Genomic DNA, 18495 nt, shown 5'->3' with positions numbered 1-18495 from the left:
CGAGGCATCACTGACGTGCAGTCAGCCCTGCCCCACTAGCCCGCGGGCCGGGTGGCCCGGCTCCCGGCTCCCGGCTCCGCGTTCCCGGCTCCCTGCTCCGGGCTCCGGCTTCCCGGCTCCCGGCTCCGCTCCCGACCGCGGCTCGGGCGAGCGGTACCGACCGGTCGGCGCGGCCTGTGCGGAGCGGCGCCGCCGCAGCTCCGTCGCGGGCCTCGGGGCGCCGCGGCAGGGCGGTCCCGGAGCCAGCCCGCCGCCGCCGTCCCCGGAGCGCCGGCCGCCCGTCGTCAGTCAGCCCGCGGCTTCCGTGGAGAAGCGGAGCGTCCACAGGCGCGGGGGCGCTGCAGCGGCCGGCACTGTCCGCGCAGGGTGCCTTCCCGAGGCTCCATCCCCAAGGCCGGCCGTCCAGGCTCGGAGCATCCTCAGCGGAGGTAGTCCATGTTGACAGATCTCTCGCCTCCCACAAAATGGGGCCGACGCGGCGGCCGCGGTCCGCCCCATGGGCGCCGCCATTTTGTGAGGCGGCGGCGGCGGCGGCGGCGGCGCAGCCGGGTGTGTGTAATGGTTGAATAGAATGACCCCCTCTAGGGAATCCCCGGCGCTGACAGTTACGTAAGGGGCCGTGCGCAAGTGCGGCGCGCAGGGAAGCCGCACGGCCGGCCGCGCGCCCCGCCCCCGCCGCTGCGACCCCGCGCCAGACACAAACTTCACTCGCGGAACGAGCCGCGTCCTCGGGCGGGCACCCGGAAGCGGCCGGGCTGCGTTACATAATCTCTTCACCCTCAGAAACCTCACTGGGACGACCCGAAAAACAAACACACTAACAAAAGCAAAAAAAGCCGCGCAGACCCCCGGGACCCCGTGACCTTGGGAGTCGGCGGCTCCTGGGGAAGGGGCGAGCCCGCGGCCGCGGAAGGCGGTTCACCTTTACCGCGAGGCGGACGCGGGGTCGCGTGGGGGTTTTAGGCTCCCATGTACACGGTGGGGTTGTTTTAACCTTCAAAAATATCCTAACATCTGAGACAAGAGAAAAGGAAAACATGTTTGACTCGGTATTCATTAAAATATATTCGAGGCACTTTGGTATAAAAATATACAATTATTATTGTCAAAGTTGGGCGGACTGCTTCGCGGCCTGTTTAATTAATGTTTGCGTAAGTCCGGCCCTAGAATAATCCAGGCGGACGCGTGAAGCCGGCCCAGGGCGAGTTGAGTGAAGCGCGTTACTCTCTTTCCACAGAACTAGGACAGACAGTTCACACTGCATGTGATCTACAGTTGATTAAAGTTAGTTCATGGATGATTCGTGGAAAATGAGCTAATCGGGCCCCTAAGTACTCGCCCAGGGCTCAGAGGAGCCGATTCCTTTAGACCTAATTTTTTTTTTTTTTTTTTTAAGGGAACAAAATGACTGTTCGGGCCGGTGAGGCTGCGCGGGCGCCTCTCGGCCGGTCCGCGCGGCGAGCACCGCCTCCGCCCCGAGCCCCGAGCAACCGGTAGTGGCCGTTTCCCCGCGCCGCCCCCTTCCCGCCGGCTTTGTGTGCGTGTGAAAAGTGCGGCACATTGCAGATGAACCCTAAGCCCGGCGAGCCGAGTCTATTGTTCCCCGCGAGGAGCTGCCGCGGCGGTGTGCAGCGGCCGCAGTGCCGCGGCCGGCCCTCGGGGGGCGCTGTGCCGCCTGCAGGCCGGGCCGTGGCGGCGGCGGCACAGGGAGGCCGGCGGGCAGGCCGGCGGGCGGGCGGCGCGCAGCGGCTCGGAGCCGCCGGTGCTGTGCCCGGGGACGCGCCGGCCGCCGCGGCCCAGGCCGCGCGTGAATGTGTGCGAGGGCCCGGCGGAGCCGCGGCCGGAATACACGCTGTCACCGCTCTCCACGAACCACCACACAGACCTCCCCTCCCCACCCCCGGCCCCGCCTGCCCCGGCCCCGCCGCCGCCGCCGCCGCCGCCGCCGCCGCTCCGGGCCTGGGCCGCGCCGGCCTCGGCCTCGCCCGCCGCCGCCGCCGCCGCCGCCGCGCGCCCCCGCAGCAGAGCACCATGTTGAATCGCGTCCCCGGGCCGAGCCGCCTGGGCCGGCGGCGCTGAGCGCGGCCCGAGCCGGCCGGCCGGGGGGAGGAGGGGAGGAGGGCGGGGGCCGCGCTCGCCCCGCGGCTTCGCGCCGATCCGGCCGTCGCCGGCCCCTCCAGTTTCGCTCCGATTTCTTTAAACTTTTTTAGAAATTCCCCTCCCTGCGTCCCCGCGCTCCCCCGGCCTCCGCTCCCTCCTTCCCCTCCTCCTCCGCCTCCTCCCCCTCCCTCCTCCCTCCTGCGCCGCCGCCGCCGCCGCCGCCGCCGCCGCCGCCGCCACCGCCGGCCCATGACTGCGCCCCGCCGCCGCCGGCCGGGAATGGGCTCCGGGCGCTGCTAGCGAGCGCGGGGCGCGGGGGGCGCTTCTGGACGCCGATCCGGGTGTTACAAGACCCTCCTTCGACCAGATAATGGCCAACTCGACGGGGAAGGCGCCTCCGGACGAGCGGAGGAAGGGGCTCGCGTTCCTGGACGAGCTGCGGCAGTTCCACCACAGCCGGGGGTGAGCGCGGCGGGCGGCGGGCGGCGGGCGGCGGGCGCGGGCGCGGGTCCTGACAAGTGGGCGCCGCGCCGCTCGGCTCTCGTCCGCAGGTCGCCGTTCAGGAAGATCCCCGCGGTGGGTGGGAAGGAGCTGGACCTGCACGGGCTCTACACCAGAGTCACTACTTTGGGCGGATTCGCGAAGGTGAGCGAAGTTTTAATTCGTATTTCCCTCCCGCCGGCCTCCTCCGAAAAGTCTCCCCGGCCGGGCGGCGGCGGGCGCCCGCTCGAGCCGCGGCGCGGCGGACGGCGGCGGCGGCCCCGGCCTGCGCGGGCGGCGGCGGCGGCGGCGCGGGGCGGGAGGCCCGGCGGGCGGCGCGGGCCCGGGCCGCGGTCCGAGCGGCGCGGCGGGCGTGCGGGGCGCCGGCCCCTGCCCCGCGCCCGCCCCGCGCCCCGCGCCCCGCGCCCGCGCCGCCGCCGCCGCCGCCGCCGCCGCCGCCCGCGAGTCAGCGCCGCCGCGGCTGCCGCTCTAGCACAGGCGGAGACACAGAGACACACAGACTCTGAGAGCAGTTTTCGTGCAACTCAAAATTAGCGCGGGCAGGTTTAACATCGATAATCGGCTGCGAAATGATCCCGGCGGCCGGGGGCACAGCCTCGGCCCCGTCGCCCTCGGTTTCTACGGCTAACAAAAGAAACCAGGACCTGTCTCCAAATAGCCATCTTAGGCTTCAAGGCTAGGCAGAAGCTGTAGGCCTCAAAGAAGGGCCTATGGAGATGGATAGATCTGGGAGAGGGATTCGGAGCGGCCCCGACCCCCCCAGGACCCGCGGACGGCGCTGCCCGGAACAGTATTGATCCTTTTGAACTTTTTTTTTTTTTTTTTAGTGTAAACGGACCGCGATGAGATTTTTAAAGGGGGCGACAGAGGGACTTGCGATTGGTTATTGTCCGGGCTTCAAAAACAAAACAAACCCACCATACCCCCCCCAAACAAAACAAGTGCTGCTAAATACTGGGCTCTCTGGTGAAAACACAGTGATTCGAGCAGCTCTTGCCTAGTAACTCGTAGAGATCGATCCTAAACACCCACGGATGCCTTAGGTATCTACAGATCTCTGCAGAATGGGTATTTATTTCATAGTTAGGTTAGGGTTTTCTTGGATTGGACACTTTCAGACGAGTGTGCCTGTGTTTTTAACAGGTTTCTGAGAAGAATCAGTGGGGAGAGATTGTTGAAGAGTTCAACTTTCCCAGAAGTTGTTCTAACGCTGCCTTTGCTTTAAAACAGTATTACTTGCGGTGAGTACTAGTGACTTTTTTTTCCACGGTATTTGGAACTGAGGGACTTAGGGGAATTTTTTTTTTTAAAACAAAAACCCAAAAGCAAACTTTGTGCACCAGTTTCTAATCTCCTGTTAATTTTAGGGTAAGTAACGTTTAATATCAAGGTGAGATTGTAGGGAAGTGAAGTTTTCCTCACCTGTTTTAGGACCATTTGCATTTTCGTGCAAGATCATTACAGGTGACACCTCACCTCTTATCTTGGTAAACATTCTTTTGTGACATTGTTATTGATTGCTTGAGGTCCACCGAGGGGCCGAATGGTGAGGCTTAGTAAAAGAGTTAAGATGGTTAATGAAACTTTGTAACTTTTGTGGAAATGTTTTGGAAACTCCTTTACCTTTTTAAACTCTGACTTTCAGAATATATGTTTTTTTAAACTTCTGGTTTGGAGCTGCGTCATTACTCGACTAGGTCTTCAATAGAATATTTCTACATAGCATAATATGTAGGTGTCTTACCACGGTCAGGATTGTTCTTAGAATTATCTTTTGTTGAATTTCTGAGCAACTTAAAAATGTTCACTATCTTCAGGAAAATGGGCATTCTGTGAAACCACTGGATATTATTATTTGGACTTTCTTTAATTCTCTCCCATTTTTTTTTTTTGACTGCTAATTTGACAACAAATTTCTTATTTAGTTGGTATGTGATATATCTCTTGGATAATATCTTTTGGAATTATTTTTATTTTTTCTTCCAGTTTTCTTTCTAGGAATTTTTTCATACTGTAATTTTCTGTGAAGTCATCATTTATTTTTGTTTGCTTACCCATAGAAGGTCCTTAGCCAGTTGTTATTTAAAAATAAAATATTATTTGTATTCATTGCTTGCTAATAAATATTGAGAGGATAGCCCTCTCTTAATATGTGGTGTCTGCATAATTTGAGTTTTGTATTATTGCTTCAAATGTACTGAAGAGTAGAGTTATTCCGTACTTTGTTCAGCATTTTGAAAAGGAAACACAGTAATTGCACAGGTGTGCTTTCTATTGGCTCTTAGATTTACATCAGCTTTGAAGCTGAAGAGTTCGTAGAACTTTGTGGAGTAGTTACTGAGTTCAGTAGGAAGTTTAGAAAATATTAAGTATGGTTAGGTGTGTGTGTGTGTGTGTGTGTGTGTGTGTGTGTGTGTGTGTGTGATGCCATGGGTATCTGAGCACATTTTTTAAAATAAAGGGCTAAATCAAAAACAAAACCAAAAAACCAAAACAAAACAAAAAAACAAACAAACCTCTCACACTGTTGATTTAGTAATGGGGTGAGAGAAAGAATTTTGTATTTATGGTGATGATCATTTGTTTATTTCCATTTCTGATGCTGAGAGGAACATGTTAATACATATTCTGATTTTATGCTAATAAGTTTGAACTATTTGGATTTTTGCACTGTTCAAAGTACTTTTTTTGGTACCGGGGATTGAACCGAGGGGCGTTATACCTCCTAACTACACCCCAGCCCTATTCTTTATTTTGAACCGGTCTAAGTTGTAGAGGGCCTCACTAGGTAGCTGAGGCTTGGTTGCGAACCTGTGATCCTCCTCTCTCAACCTCCCAAGTACTGGAACTACAAGTGTGTGCATATATATTCATATAAACAGTTTTAGGTACTTTTGTGTGTGTGTGTGTGTGGTGCTAGGGATGGAACCTAGAGGCTTTCTACCTCCGGGCTACACTCCCAGACCTGTTTTATTTGGAAGCAGGGTCTTACTAAGTTGTTGAGAGCCTCATTAAGTAACTGAGGTTGGCTTCGAATCTGCACAATCCTCCTGTCTCAGCCTCCTGAGTACTGAGATGACAAGCCTGCGACACCATGCCCGGAATATCAGTAGTTTTAGCATGATCAATTTAAATGCTTGGGTTTTAATGTTCTTATAAAAGTTAATCATAACTATTGTTTTTCCAGTTGTCACTTCTATTTTGGGATCATATCACCCATTAATTATACTTATAGGTACTATTTTTAGCTATATAGTTTCAAGGTTATAAGTATTTACCTTGTTCTCAGATCAGTTTGGATATTATGCTCTTAATAGAAGCTGCTTTTTGAACTATGTCCTTAGCTAAACTTGTTTTTCATCCATATGTCACTCTCCAGGTTTGTTTTTGTAGAGTTGTAGCTAGGCTACTAAGAAAAAAGTTTGAAGCATTTGTTTTCAAAAATAAAACCATGTGAAGATTTGCATGGCTTGTAAAGACATACAAAAGAAAAGTGTTGATAAAAAATTGAGTACTACTAACCTAAGAATTTTCCCTAGTGTCATTGCACAGAGGATATGTATTATACTGGGTTTTACACCTTACTTTAAAAAAATTAACTGGCAGACCAGATGCCAAGCTTTTAAAGTAATTCTGTACTTAACCATAAGAGTACCTTTTTATAGTAAGAAAGAATAAAAATGACTTGGTAAGTTATCTCTTTTCTATATCAAATTGAATATATGGCTTCTTATAAGCAGACAGTGTAGCATGTTTTATAAATCACAGGTGAAATAATTTTTTTTAATAAGAGCTGCTTTTTCATTTGATCTATTGTAAGACTGTCATTACATGTGTTAGTTCTCCTTACTCTACAAGTTTAATATTTGCTCACATTCCCTGTAATTCTTAGTATTAATTGAATGGGTGGCTGTTAGCCTAGTATTTTATAGTATATCTTTTTAATATTACAGACATTTAGGTAAGAGCAAGCTAGTATGGCCATGTATATGTTGTATTTTGTGTTCTTTTTGATACAAATAAAGTCATTAAATACAGACTTGAGTTTAATATTCTGCCAAAAGTTAGCTTGATTTTTTTTATCAAACGTACATTCAGTTGTATTTGTCTACAAAAATTTCTGAGTCCAGGCTGGGCGTGGTGGCGCATGTTTGTAATCCCTGCGCTTGGGAGGCGGAGACAGGAGGATTGCCCAGGTTCGAAGCCAGTTGCGCTGGCTTAAGAGACCCTGTTTCTAAATAAAAATATAAAAAATAGGTGTCTGGGAGTGTAGCCTGGAGGTAGAAGGGTTTCCAGGAACCCCAGTACCACACACACACACACACACAAAAAAATTCTGAGTCCAAAATTGAAAATTCAGTTGATTCTATTAACATTGGCATTTATTTATTTTATTTTTTATTTTCTTTGGTGGTACTGGGAACGGAACCCAGGGGCCTTCTACCTCCGGGCTATACTCCCAGACCTATTTTATATTTTATTTGGAAACAGGGTCTCTTAAACCAGCTGAGGCTGGCTTTGAACCTGTGTGATCCTCCTGTCTCCGCCTCCCAAGCGCTGGGATTACAAGCGTGCCCGGCTAACATCGGCATTTAATTTTTAAAAATGTATCTGATAATGTGTAAATGTATTATATTCAAAAATTGGATTATCTGTGATGTTTATATACTTTTTTTCCATTAAGTTCCTTTCTTGTCATGTTTATCGCAGTGTGTCCCACAAATATTTATTAGAATATCCTTATAACTATGAAAGGCTAAAGTATAGTTTCCTACTTTTTATATATATGGAGAAATTAAAGACAAAATGGTTTTAGAGGCATATATGAATTGGACAGAAAAGTTGTGTTTATGGCATGTGCCTAGAATATTTAATCAGCTTATTAAATTCTTTTTAATATGTATATATATTTTTTATTTTTTTATGTTATTTTATTTTATTTTTTGCTGGTCTGGGGATGGAACCCAGAGGCATTTCATCTCCGAGCTACAACCCCTGCCCTATTTTTTTTTTTTTAATTTTCTTTTATTTTTTATTTTTGGTGGTACTGGGATTCCTGGAAGCCCTTCTACCTCCAGCTACACTCCCACGGGCTACACTCCCAGACCTATTTTTATAATTTTTTATGTGGAAACAGGGTCTCTTAAACCAGCGCGGCTGGCTTCAAACCTGCGGGATCCTCCTGTCTCTGCTTCCCAAGCGCGGGGATTACAAACGTGCGCCACCACGCCCAGCAGCTTATTAAATTCTTACTCAAATGATTTTAATAAATTAAAATATAATTGAAATATGTGATTAAATTTATGCTCAAATATATCTATGTCCAATGTGTTCTGTATTTACTTGATGAGTTTTATTTTTGTTATATTTTGGTACTAAGATTAGGGGATTATTACTGCTTCTGTTTTGGTTAAGAATTTGAAGCATTGGCTGGGCATGGTGCCGCAAGCCTATCTATAATCCCAGTGGTTGGGTAGACTGAGTCAGGAAGACTGCAAATTTTAGGCCACTTTTGGCAACTCGGCAAAACCCTGTCTCAAAATAAGAGATAAAAAGGAGTAGGGTTGTAGCTCAGTAGTGAAGCACCCCTGGCTTCAATCCCCAGTAAAACACACACACACACACACACACACACACACACACACACACTTACAAACTTTATATGAAGATATAAGTAAATATTTCAAATACTTATTTGAATTTTGCTTTTGTTTACTGTGCCAATAGTACAGCTATGGTCAAGGTTAATAGTGTTTCCTTTATAAAACTTTTTTTGGAAAGAGGCAAATATCTTGTACATCAGAAATTTATTGTACAAAACTATGTTTATAGGTTTTCTTGCAATAAAACTTGTGATATTAAATGATTCTTAAAAATATGTACCTACTTTTAGAGTAGTCAGAAACTTAATTGTGCTCACCATTGTGCAGTTTCAGTTTTTTTTGTGTGTGTGAGTTATTGCTTTTTTTAAAAATTACTTTCTTGGTGGGTAAAATACTTCTTTAAATTATATCAGTAGAGGGAGTTTATATTTATCAGCTAAATGATATAAATACAAACAAGTGTTCTGGAGTTAAGGTACACTATGACATTATGTAAACCAGTTGTTTTAAGAGAAAGCCTTCTATGAATCACTTGAGGTTAAGGAAAATAATTCTTCAAAAACTGTAATGAATAAGTAATTAAAGTAACACATTGAGTTTCTGGATTGCTAAACAAACCGAGCAAACAGATTAATCCTATTCAAAACCAGACCCTCAGCAACTACTTAACAAGACCCAGAATAAAAAAAACCTGGGCATGGTAGAACATGCTTGTAAGTAATCCCAGTACTTGGGAGGCTGAGACAGGATTGCAGCCAGCCTCAGCAACTTAGTGAGGATATCCTGTTTTAAAATATAAAGGTGCTGGTGGTGGTGGTGGTTGTGGTAGGGGGGTGGTGATATAGCTCAGAGGTAGAATGCCCTTGGGTTCAGTCCCCAATGACATAAATGAATAAATGAATGAATGAATAAGTAAATAAATAAATAAATAAATAAATAGGGCTGGTTAGTGGTGTGGCTCAGGGCTATGTAGAACCACGCCCCCGCCCCCCCTTCACTATCTACTAACAAACCAAAATAAGTAATATGGAGACTTGGAAGAACAACTGTATCTGAATAAATTATTGGTATATGCACTTTAATTTTATAAATTGTATCCTTCTGTTTTGGACAAAGCTGATTTTGATACTTTCTGATATTATGTTACATTTTTGAAAGGCATGCAGACTTCTTGAGAGTGGGAGTAGAAAGTTGTAGAAAGTTGAAAGACTGATCAGAACTCAGCTAGGTTAGTTATCTTAGAACCCTTAAACAGCTAACATTTGCCCAAAGTAGAAATAAACTTAGTAGAAATAAGTCTATTTCTTTCCAAGATAGTTCACTGAAGTTACAGATTTCACCGAAGATACAGAGAACTTTAACTCCCAAAATGTTTATGTGCTTTTTTGCATTTAAAGTTTTTGCATTATTAACTAGAAATGTCTGTTTACCCATCTTTTTTTTTTTTTTTCTATTGCAAATTCAGTACTCTCATAGTTGACAGTATCCGAAATATACCATTATATCTTTGATAGAAAAGTCTGTCACTGTAGCCGGGCGTGGTGGGATTTACACTTGTAAATCCCCGCGCTTGGGAGGCTGAGACAGGAGGATCACACAGGTTCGAAGCGAGCCTCAGCTACTTAGTGAAGCTCTCAGCAATTTAGTGAGACCCTGTTTCCAAATAAATTATAAAATAGGATGGGGGTGTAGCCTGGAGGTAGAAAGCCCCTGGGTTCCACCCCCTAGTACCACACACACACACACACACACACACACACACACACGGAAAAGAAAAGTTTATCACTGCTTTGGATCTTTTATATTTTCCAATTGAATAAAATTGGAAGTTGGAAAAGAAAGGAAAAGCAAGGATTTGAATCCCTTGGAGTTTAATTACATTAGTCAGTAAGTACTTAATGTGTATTTTTAGGTAAAATATTTAATAAAATTTTTTATTACTATTTGTTAAAAGACTGCTTGTGATACATTTTTTAGGCCTACTAAAGATTAATGATAAAATTTTTTTTTTTTCCAAGTTGGAAATTAGAGTACAGTGGGCTCGGGTAGGGTAGGACCTTAAAGATTCTCTGTCTGACCTACCAACCATCACCATCATCATCACACTGTTCAATATTCAAAGTCAGTTAAAATAAAAATTTCTATCAGAGTTTCCTGAAACATTGGGTTTCCTTAAATGCTAGTATTTTTCCTTGAAAAGAGGTCAAATGATTTTAAGCTTTATTGCTAAAGTTTATGTGGAATTTCTTAAAAACTTTTCTTTTTCTTTTCTTTTTTTATTGCGGATTGAACTCAGGGGCATTCTATCTCCAGGATACACCCCCAGCCCTATTTTATTTTTTTATTTTGAAATAGAGTCTCACTAAGCTGTTGAGACTGGCCATGAACCTGTGATCCTCCTAACTCAGCCCCCCAAGTACTGGGATTACAGCTGTGTGCCGCTGTGCTTAGCTAAAGGTTTTGTTTTGGTAATGCATATTGTGAGTCTCCAGAAAATGAGGAAATTTATACTATTTATTGCATCTCTCCTTACTCCATAGTGAATGATTTTTCCCCAAAAACTACTACAGTGCTATAATAACAAGAAACCCCTTATTTGAGAAGGACCTACTTTGGAGCACAGGTTGGGAAATTGAGCTAGAAGAAATAGGAGTTAAGCAAGAAAAATTTTAAATGGGGAAAATGAGAAGAGAGGTAATTATAACATATAGCAACATATAATTATAGATTTAAATATTTTTATAAAGCCATTGTTTGCATCTTTATCAATGATTGTACAGAATTATACTGATAATTCTTATTAAATGGTTGTTTCAGTAGGGGGACATTAAGATTATCTTGTGTTTATTGACAGGAAAAGAAATACTGCAGTCCAAATGTTAGCAAAAGAAAAGTGGAACCTACAAGATAAGCAGTGGCTTTAGTTGGTTCAAAATTGGAAAGACATCATTGTGTAATAACATCCTTTTCTACTGTATAAATTGTAATGTGACAAAAGACAAATTGTAGTATATATTATGTATATGTGTATGTCTATCTGTCTATCCATGATAATTTTTTTTTTTGTGGTGTTGGGATGTGGATGGTGGTGGAAATCAAGCTAGGGCCTCAGCCATGGTAGGCAAACACTCTACTACTGGGTTAAACTCCCAACCCCATGATAAAAGGTAAATCTCACATAATGAATGGTTCATTTATTGGCATGATAATCCTTCCAACAAAGAAATTTACACCCAATTTTATTGTTTTAGTCTTTTCACTTAAGATTTACTTAAGATATATATAATCTCACATACACACACACACACGGAATTGAACTCAGGGGTGGTGCTTAGCCACAGAGCTGCATCCCTATTCTTTTTTATTTATTTACTTAAAAAAATATTTTTAGCCAGGTGTGGTGGCACATGCTTGTAATCCCAGCACTTGGGAGGCTGAGACAGGAGGAAGCCAGCCTCAGCTACTTAGTGAGGCTCTCAGCAACTTAATGAGACCCTGTTTCCAAATAAAGTATAAAAATAGGTCTGGGAGTATAGACCTGAGGTAGAAAAGTGAGGTTCCACTCCCCAGTACCACAAAAAAAAAAAAGAAAAAAAAATTTTTTTTTTTCAACTTGCTAAGTTGATGAGACTGGCCTTGAATTTGTGATCTTCATTCTTTGGCCTCCCAAGTTACTGGACTACATTTAAGATTCTTATTTGAACAAACAGCCCTAAGAAGTCAAGTAATTACTCTTTTTTTTCCTCTGTTGTCCATCATTTAGTGAGATGCTTTTTTTTTTTTTTTTAATTGGGATGTTTGTTTTTAAATTTGTCTAAGCAAGTCTCTCGAGAATGTGGCTGAATTATTGCTTGGTAGAGTAGTAATTGTAATTGTTTTTTTGGAATTATAATGCTAATACTGCTAAAAATTTGTATTTGCTTCAGTTCTGTGACTTTAAAAACTGAGGAGTCTAGCTAGGTGTGGTGGTGCACCCTTGTAATCTCAGCATTCGGGAGGCAGAGATTGGAAGATCACAGTTCGCAGACAGCCTCAGCTACTTAGTGAGGCCCTCTGCTACTCAGTGAGACCCTGTTTCAAAATAATAAAAAATAGGGCTGGGGGTGTAGCTTGGAGGTCGAATGTGCCTGGCTTCCATCCCAGACCCACAAAAAACAAAACAAAAACTAAGGAGCCATAAGAATTTTGATAAATTTAGAAGCAGAGTCTAGTTTAAGGACCACACTTGAGTTAAAAAAAAAAAAAACGGAGAGGTTTGGATTAAAGATTATCTTTAAATATTTTCTGGCTTAAAATTATAAGTTCAATTTTTATGAAACTCAAAATATTGGGTTTTTTTTTTTTTTTGGTGGTACTGGGGTTTCTGGAAGCCCTTCTACCTCCGGGCTACACTCCCAGACCTACTTTTACATTTTTTTTTGGAAACAGGGTCTCCTAAGCCAGCGCGCGCTGCTGGCTTCGAACCTGCGCGATCCTCCTGTCTCTGCCTCCCAAGCGCGGGGATTACAAGCGTGCGCCACCACGCCCGGCTCAAAATATTGGGTTTTGAATTTAAAATAAGTGTATGGAGCTGGCCACAGTGGCATATACCTCTAATTCCAGTACTTGAGAGGCTGAAACAGGATTGCAATCTCAAGGCTAGACTCAGCAATTTAGGGAGATCCTTAGCAACTTACTTAGTGAGACCCTGTTTCAAAAATAAAAAAAGGCTGAGGTTATAGCCTGGAGGTAGAATTCTCTGGGTTCAATCTCCAGGACCCACAAATAAATAAATGATATACTTCATTTATCTGTAGTGGAACCAAATAAATTGGCAGCTTGTCTTATTCAAAAGTGTAAAAAATGAGACGGGCGTGGTGGCGCACCCTTGTAATCCCCGTGCTTGGGAGGCAGAGACAGGAGGATTGTGCAGGTTCGAAGCCAGCTGTGCTGGCTTAAGAGACCCTGTTTCCAAATAAAAAAAGTATGAAATAGGTCTGGTAGTGTAGCCTGGAGGTAGAAAGGTTTCCAGGAACCCCAGTACCCCCAAAAAGAAAAAAAATGCATATATGATGATCAATATTGGTTACCTATTCTAAAACGTATTCATATGTTTATGTAAGAAATAAAACTTTTAAAATAATTATTCTGTAATAAAGAGCTGTTTAAGAGCAAATTATAAGCCAGGGATGATATTACACACCTGTAATCCCAGTACCTGGGAGGCTGAGATAGGAGGATCCCACGTTCAAGGCCAGCTCTAGTAACTTGGCAAACCACTGTTTCAAAATAAAAAATAAAAAGGGTTGGGGGATGTAGCTTGAATGTAAAATGCCCCTGGGTTCATTCCCCAGTACCAAACAGACAAAAGAACAAATTCTCTAAGCATTCAAATTATCTGTGAATTTCATTAAACTTTCCAAAAATTATGGGTTTTTTTGGTTTTTGTTTTTTTCTGGGTCTCAGGATGGAACCCAGGGATATTCGATCTATGAGCTACAACCCTTGCTCTATTTTTAATTCTTATTTATTTATTTATTTGGTGGTACTGGGGTTCCTGGAAACCCTTCTACCTCCGGGCTACACTCCCAGGCCTATTCTTATGCTTTTTTTAAATTTGGAAACAGGGTCTTTTAAGCCAGCACAGCTGGCTTCGAACCTGTGCGATCCTCCTGTCTCTGCCTCCCAAGCACAGGGATTACAAGCATGCGCCACCACACCTGGCTAATTCTTTATTTTGAACAGGGCCTCACTAAGTAGCTGAGGCTGTCTGAGAACCGTGATCCTCTGGTCTCATCCTCCCGAATGCTGGGATTACAAGGTGTGCACTACCATGCTTGGCTCAAAAATCAAAAATTGTGTTTTTAAAACAGGGTCAAACATATTTTTCTTTTTCAAAACATAAGGACATTTTGTTTGGGCTTGAGTAGTTTTTGCATGTTTATTATGCTGTGAGCTGAGCGTTAACTAATTTTTACAAGTTATTACAGAGCCTTTTAACTTATTACATTACAACAACCTATTGCTAGAATGAAATCTTTTGGGGATATCTAGGAATAGCTTTTGGATTCTGAGTTATTGACCAAAAATGACAGATCGGATAGTTCTTTTGATAACTTTATTAGTATTTGCAACATAATTTTGTGCCTGGGACCTAGGAAGAATATAATGTTTCTGATATTTTTGCTGGTTAAGTTTGTAAGTCTCTTAATAGTTCCTTTTCCCCATCATGTCATTGATTTGTTGAAGTAATTGGATCATTTGTCATTTAGAGTATCCTCAATTCTGAATTTGGTTGATCACTTCTTTCTAGTGTCAGTTAACTTACTCCTATCTGGTGTTATTTTCTGAAAAGTGATGGATCTAAAGGTTGATGACATACAGGTACAGTAAGATCAGTCTGGTTTGGGATATTTAATAGTCTGAAACTTGTCATTTTAAAAAAGATGCCACAGTCGGGCGTGGTGGCGCACGCTTGTAATCCCCGTGCTTGGGAGGCAGAGACAGGAGGATCGCGCAGGTTCGAAGCCAGCCGCGTGCACTGGCTTAAGAGACCCTGTTTCCAAATAAAAAATGTAAAAATAGGTCTGGGAGTGTAGCCCGGAGGTAGAAGGGCTTCCAGGAACCCCAGTACCACCAAAAAAAAAAAAAAAAAAAAAAAAAAAAAGATGCCACAGATGATTCTTAAGTACACCGGTGTTTGAGAACAGTTGATCTAAATATTATAATGAAACCAATTTAGTTGCTCAGCTCACTGGTTTTATTTGGCAAGACTACAGTGGTTGGGTACACTCAGAAGAACAAAAACTCTAGGGACATCTGGTCTAGGGGCACCTGCTTAAGCTGCACCTGTCATCTCTAAGCAGAGGCTAGACACACCCTATACTTTGTCTCTGGGCTTCAGAGAAAGTAATAAGAGCTCTCTACTCTATTTCAGTTGGGAGGGGGGAAACAAATGAAATACCAAATTCTATCTCAACCTGTGTTTTGGCGATATGTATGTATGTATGTATGTATGTATTTTGTGGTACTAGGGATTGAGCCCAGGGGCATTCTACCTCAGAGCTACAGCCCCAGCCCCATTTTTTTCTTTATTTTGAAACAGGGTCTCACTAAATTGCTGAGGCTAGTCGCAAACCTGTGATCATCCTCCCCAAGTACTAGGATTACAAGTGTGTGCCACCTTGCCTGGCTTTGTGATTTGTATTTTAAGAAATTAACTAGAAATAAATTTTCCTTCAGTTATACCTAATTGGGGAATTTTCCTAATTTGTAATAATATATTGAACTCTTTTTTTTTTAACTTGTTTAGTATATTTATAATATTCTTCCCAAATGGGAGATATCATTTGTTTCACTGAATTTACTAAATACTTGTTCTCTTAGTGAGAATTTTGTTGGTATATCCTAATACTTCTTAGAGTTTACATATGAATTCCTGTAAAAATAACAATAAAATAATGTTTTTAGTGTAATATATTAATTTTCCAAAGCATTTTAATATGTGATATTTTTATTTCAAATTTCAGATGTAATTGCTGTTACTTAATCTTAGCAAAAACAAAAAATTCTTTTCTTTTTCTTTTTTTTTGTACTGGAGAGGAACCCAGGGGCATTCTACCTGTGAACTAAACCCCCAGCCCTACCTTTTTAATTTATTTATTTATTTATTTATATTTATTTATTTATTTATATCTATTTGTTTATTTTTTGTGGTGCTGGGGATGAAATCCAGGGCCTTCTAGAACTCTGGGCTATATTTATATTCCCAGACCTATTTTATTTTATTTTTTTATTTGGAAACAGGGTCTTACTAAGTTGCTGAGAGCCTGACTTAAGTAGCCGAGGCTGGCTTCAAACCTGTGTGATCCTCCTGTCTCAGCCTCTCAAGTACTGGGGATTACAAGCCTGCGCCATCATGCCTGGCTTTTTTTTTTTTTTTTTTATGGCGGATCTGGGGATGGAACCCAGGGGCATTCAACCTCCCAACTACACCCCCTGGCCTATTTTTATTTATTTTGAAACAGGGTCTCAGTAAATTGCAGAGGGCCTCACTAAGTAGCTGAGGTTGTCTGGAAACTGTGATCCTCCAGTCTCAGCCTCCCGAATGCTGGGAATATTACAAGGGTGCACCACCATGCCTGGCTCGGCTTTTTTTTTTTTTTTAAATTTTGGAACAGGGTCTCACTTGGTTGCAAAGGGCCAAAGGGCCTCAATAAGTAGCTGAGGCTGTCTATAAACAATGATCCTGCTGTCTCAGCCTCCTAAATGCTGGGATTACAAGCCTGTGCCACCATGCCCAGCTCAGAAAAAATTCTTTAAACCACTCAAATTTTTTTTTGTGAGCTTTTATTGTCATTGGTGCATTATAGTCTCACACCATAATGTAAATCATGTTGCCAATGATTTTTTGAAACACATGAGCTACTTCTTTTGTGTGTGTGTGTGTGTATGTGTTACTGAGGATTAAACCCAGGGACATTCTACCTCCAAATTAAATTCCCAGTCCTATTTTATTTTTATTTGGAAATGTGATCTCACTAACTTGATGAGAGTCTCACTACTTGCTGAGGCTGTCTGAAAACCTGGCATCCTCCTGTCTCGGCCTCCTAAGTACTAGGATTACAGGCATGCATGGTGGTGTATGATTTGGGCTACTTCTTTAGAAAAAAACAAAAAGAAAGGCTTTAGGTTATTTCCAACTCTCAACCTTAATTGTCAGCCATAATTGCTAACAGGAAATATATTATGTATTTTTCAGAATATACTTTTCCCCACTCACCTTCCAGGTAATAGACCTGCTTTGTATTTTATGTGGTGCTATCTTTTCTGTATCCCCCCCACAGTAGACAATTGCTAAATATTAGATCAGCTATATTCCATGTTCCAGATGTCTTTTAACTTTTGTTTTTGTCAGTAAATTTTTTATTCCCATTTTGATATCTTAAAGATACAGTGCTCCATAATTACTCTTACTTTAAATACATTTTACCTAAGAATAAAACCTTTCTCTAATGTAAAAATAGTTATCAAATTCAGAAAACTTAACATGGGTGTAATTGTATTATCTAATATATACCTTATATTTTCTTTTCAGTTGCCCCAAAGATGTCTTTTATAGCAGTCATACCACTTCATCACATTCACACTCATGTATTCCATTTAGTTATTATATTTCTAGTACTTTAGCTTTTCTATATCTTTATAATACTATCATTTTAAAAGTATAGACCAAATGTATGGTAAAATTTGCATTTATGTGATTATTATTTTTTCCAGGATCAGTTTTAAATTAGAAATTTTTATTAAGAAGAACTTGATGTCCTTTTGTCCTGTAATTGTTAATGTTAATTTTGGTTAAGGTGATGTCCTCCTAGTATCTCTACTGTAAACTTACTGTCTCTTTTGTAATTAAGTAACCTCTGGAACATAACTTTGAAACCATGAAGCTATCTTGCTTACAGTTTACTTGTAACTACCAGCTTTTTTGTTTTTGTTTTTGTGGTACTCAGGATTGAACCCAGGAACATTCTGTCTCTGAGCTATACCCCCAAACCTATTTTATTCTTTATTTTAAAACAGGGTCTCACTAAGTTACTGAGGACCTCAGTAAATTGCTCAGGACGGTCTCAAACCTGAGGTCCTCCTATCTCATCCTCCCAAGTATTGGGATTACAGTGTGGGCCACCATGCTCGGCTTAACTACTAGTTTTAACAGTACATGGCTCTTGGCATTCAAATCAGTTATTACTATGTTGTATATACCATATTTTTTTCTAACTTTTTTTTTTACATTTATTAGTTGGCAATAGGCAATAGGGAAATTATTTTTATTTTTACTCTTATATTTTAGATTTTTATTATATACAATTGATTACAAGTGGGGTTTTTTTGTTATACATTTTGCTGCTTTAATTTGGTCAGTGGGAACCCTTATGAGATGGCTTGTTGGTCTTTTTCACATGGTCATATTTTATTTTATTTTATTTTATTTTATTTTATTTTATTTTATTTTATTTTATTTTGGTGGTACTGGGGTTCCTGGAAACCCTTCTACTTCCAGGTTATATATTTTATTTGGAAACAGGGTCTCTTAAGCCAGCCCAGCTAGCTTCGAACCAGCTTGATCCTCCTGTCTCTGCCTCCCAAGCGCGCGGGGATTTCAATTGAGTGCCACCATGCCCAGCCTGGTCACATTATTTTTTAGCTCTTCCTTCCTTTTTTTTTTTTTTTTTTTTTTTTTTTGGTGTGTGTGTGTGTGTGTGTTACTGGGGTTCCTGGAAACCCTTTTACCTCTGGGCTACACTCCCAG

General features: G+C 42.6%; 1 protein-coding gene across 1 annotated transcript in view; it reads left to right on the top strand.

The window, feature by feature from the left end:
• Nucleotides 1-2470: 2470 nt before the first annotated feature.
• The window catches only part of ARID2 (AT-rich interaction domain 2), a gene marked incomplete at both ends in the record, with an annotated part of 187563 nt that continues 171538 nt past the window's right edge, over nt 2471-18495 (top strand). The window contains 3 exons of the mRNA XM_080705952.1: nt 2471-2562; nt 2652-2745; nt 3745-3842. Coding sequence (XP_080562078.1) covers nt 2471-2562; nt 2652-2745; nt 3745-3842 — 284 coding nt within the window. The remainder of the gene's footprint in view (nt 2563-2651; nt 2746-3744; nt 3843-18495) is intronic.

The sequence above is a fragment of the Muscardinus avellanarius genome, assembly GCF_963383645.1.
Source record: "Muscardinus avellanarius genome assembly, chromosome: 11".
In the NCBI taxonomy this organism is placed as follows: domain Eukaryota; kingdom Metazoa; phylum Chordata; class Mammalia; order Rodentia; family Gliridae; genus Muscardinus; species Muscardinus avellanarius.
The sequence above is the reverse complement of the archived record's forward strand: the minus strand, read 5'-3'. Positions and strand labels throughout refer to the sequence as shown.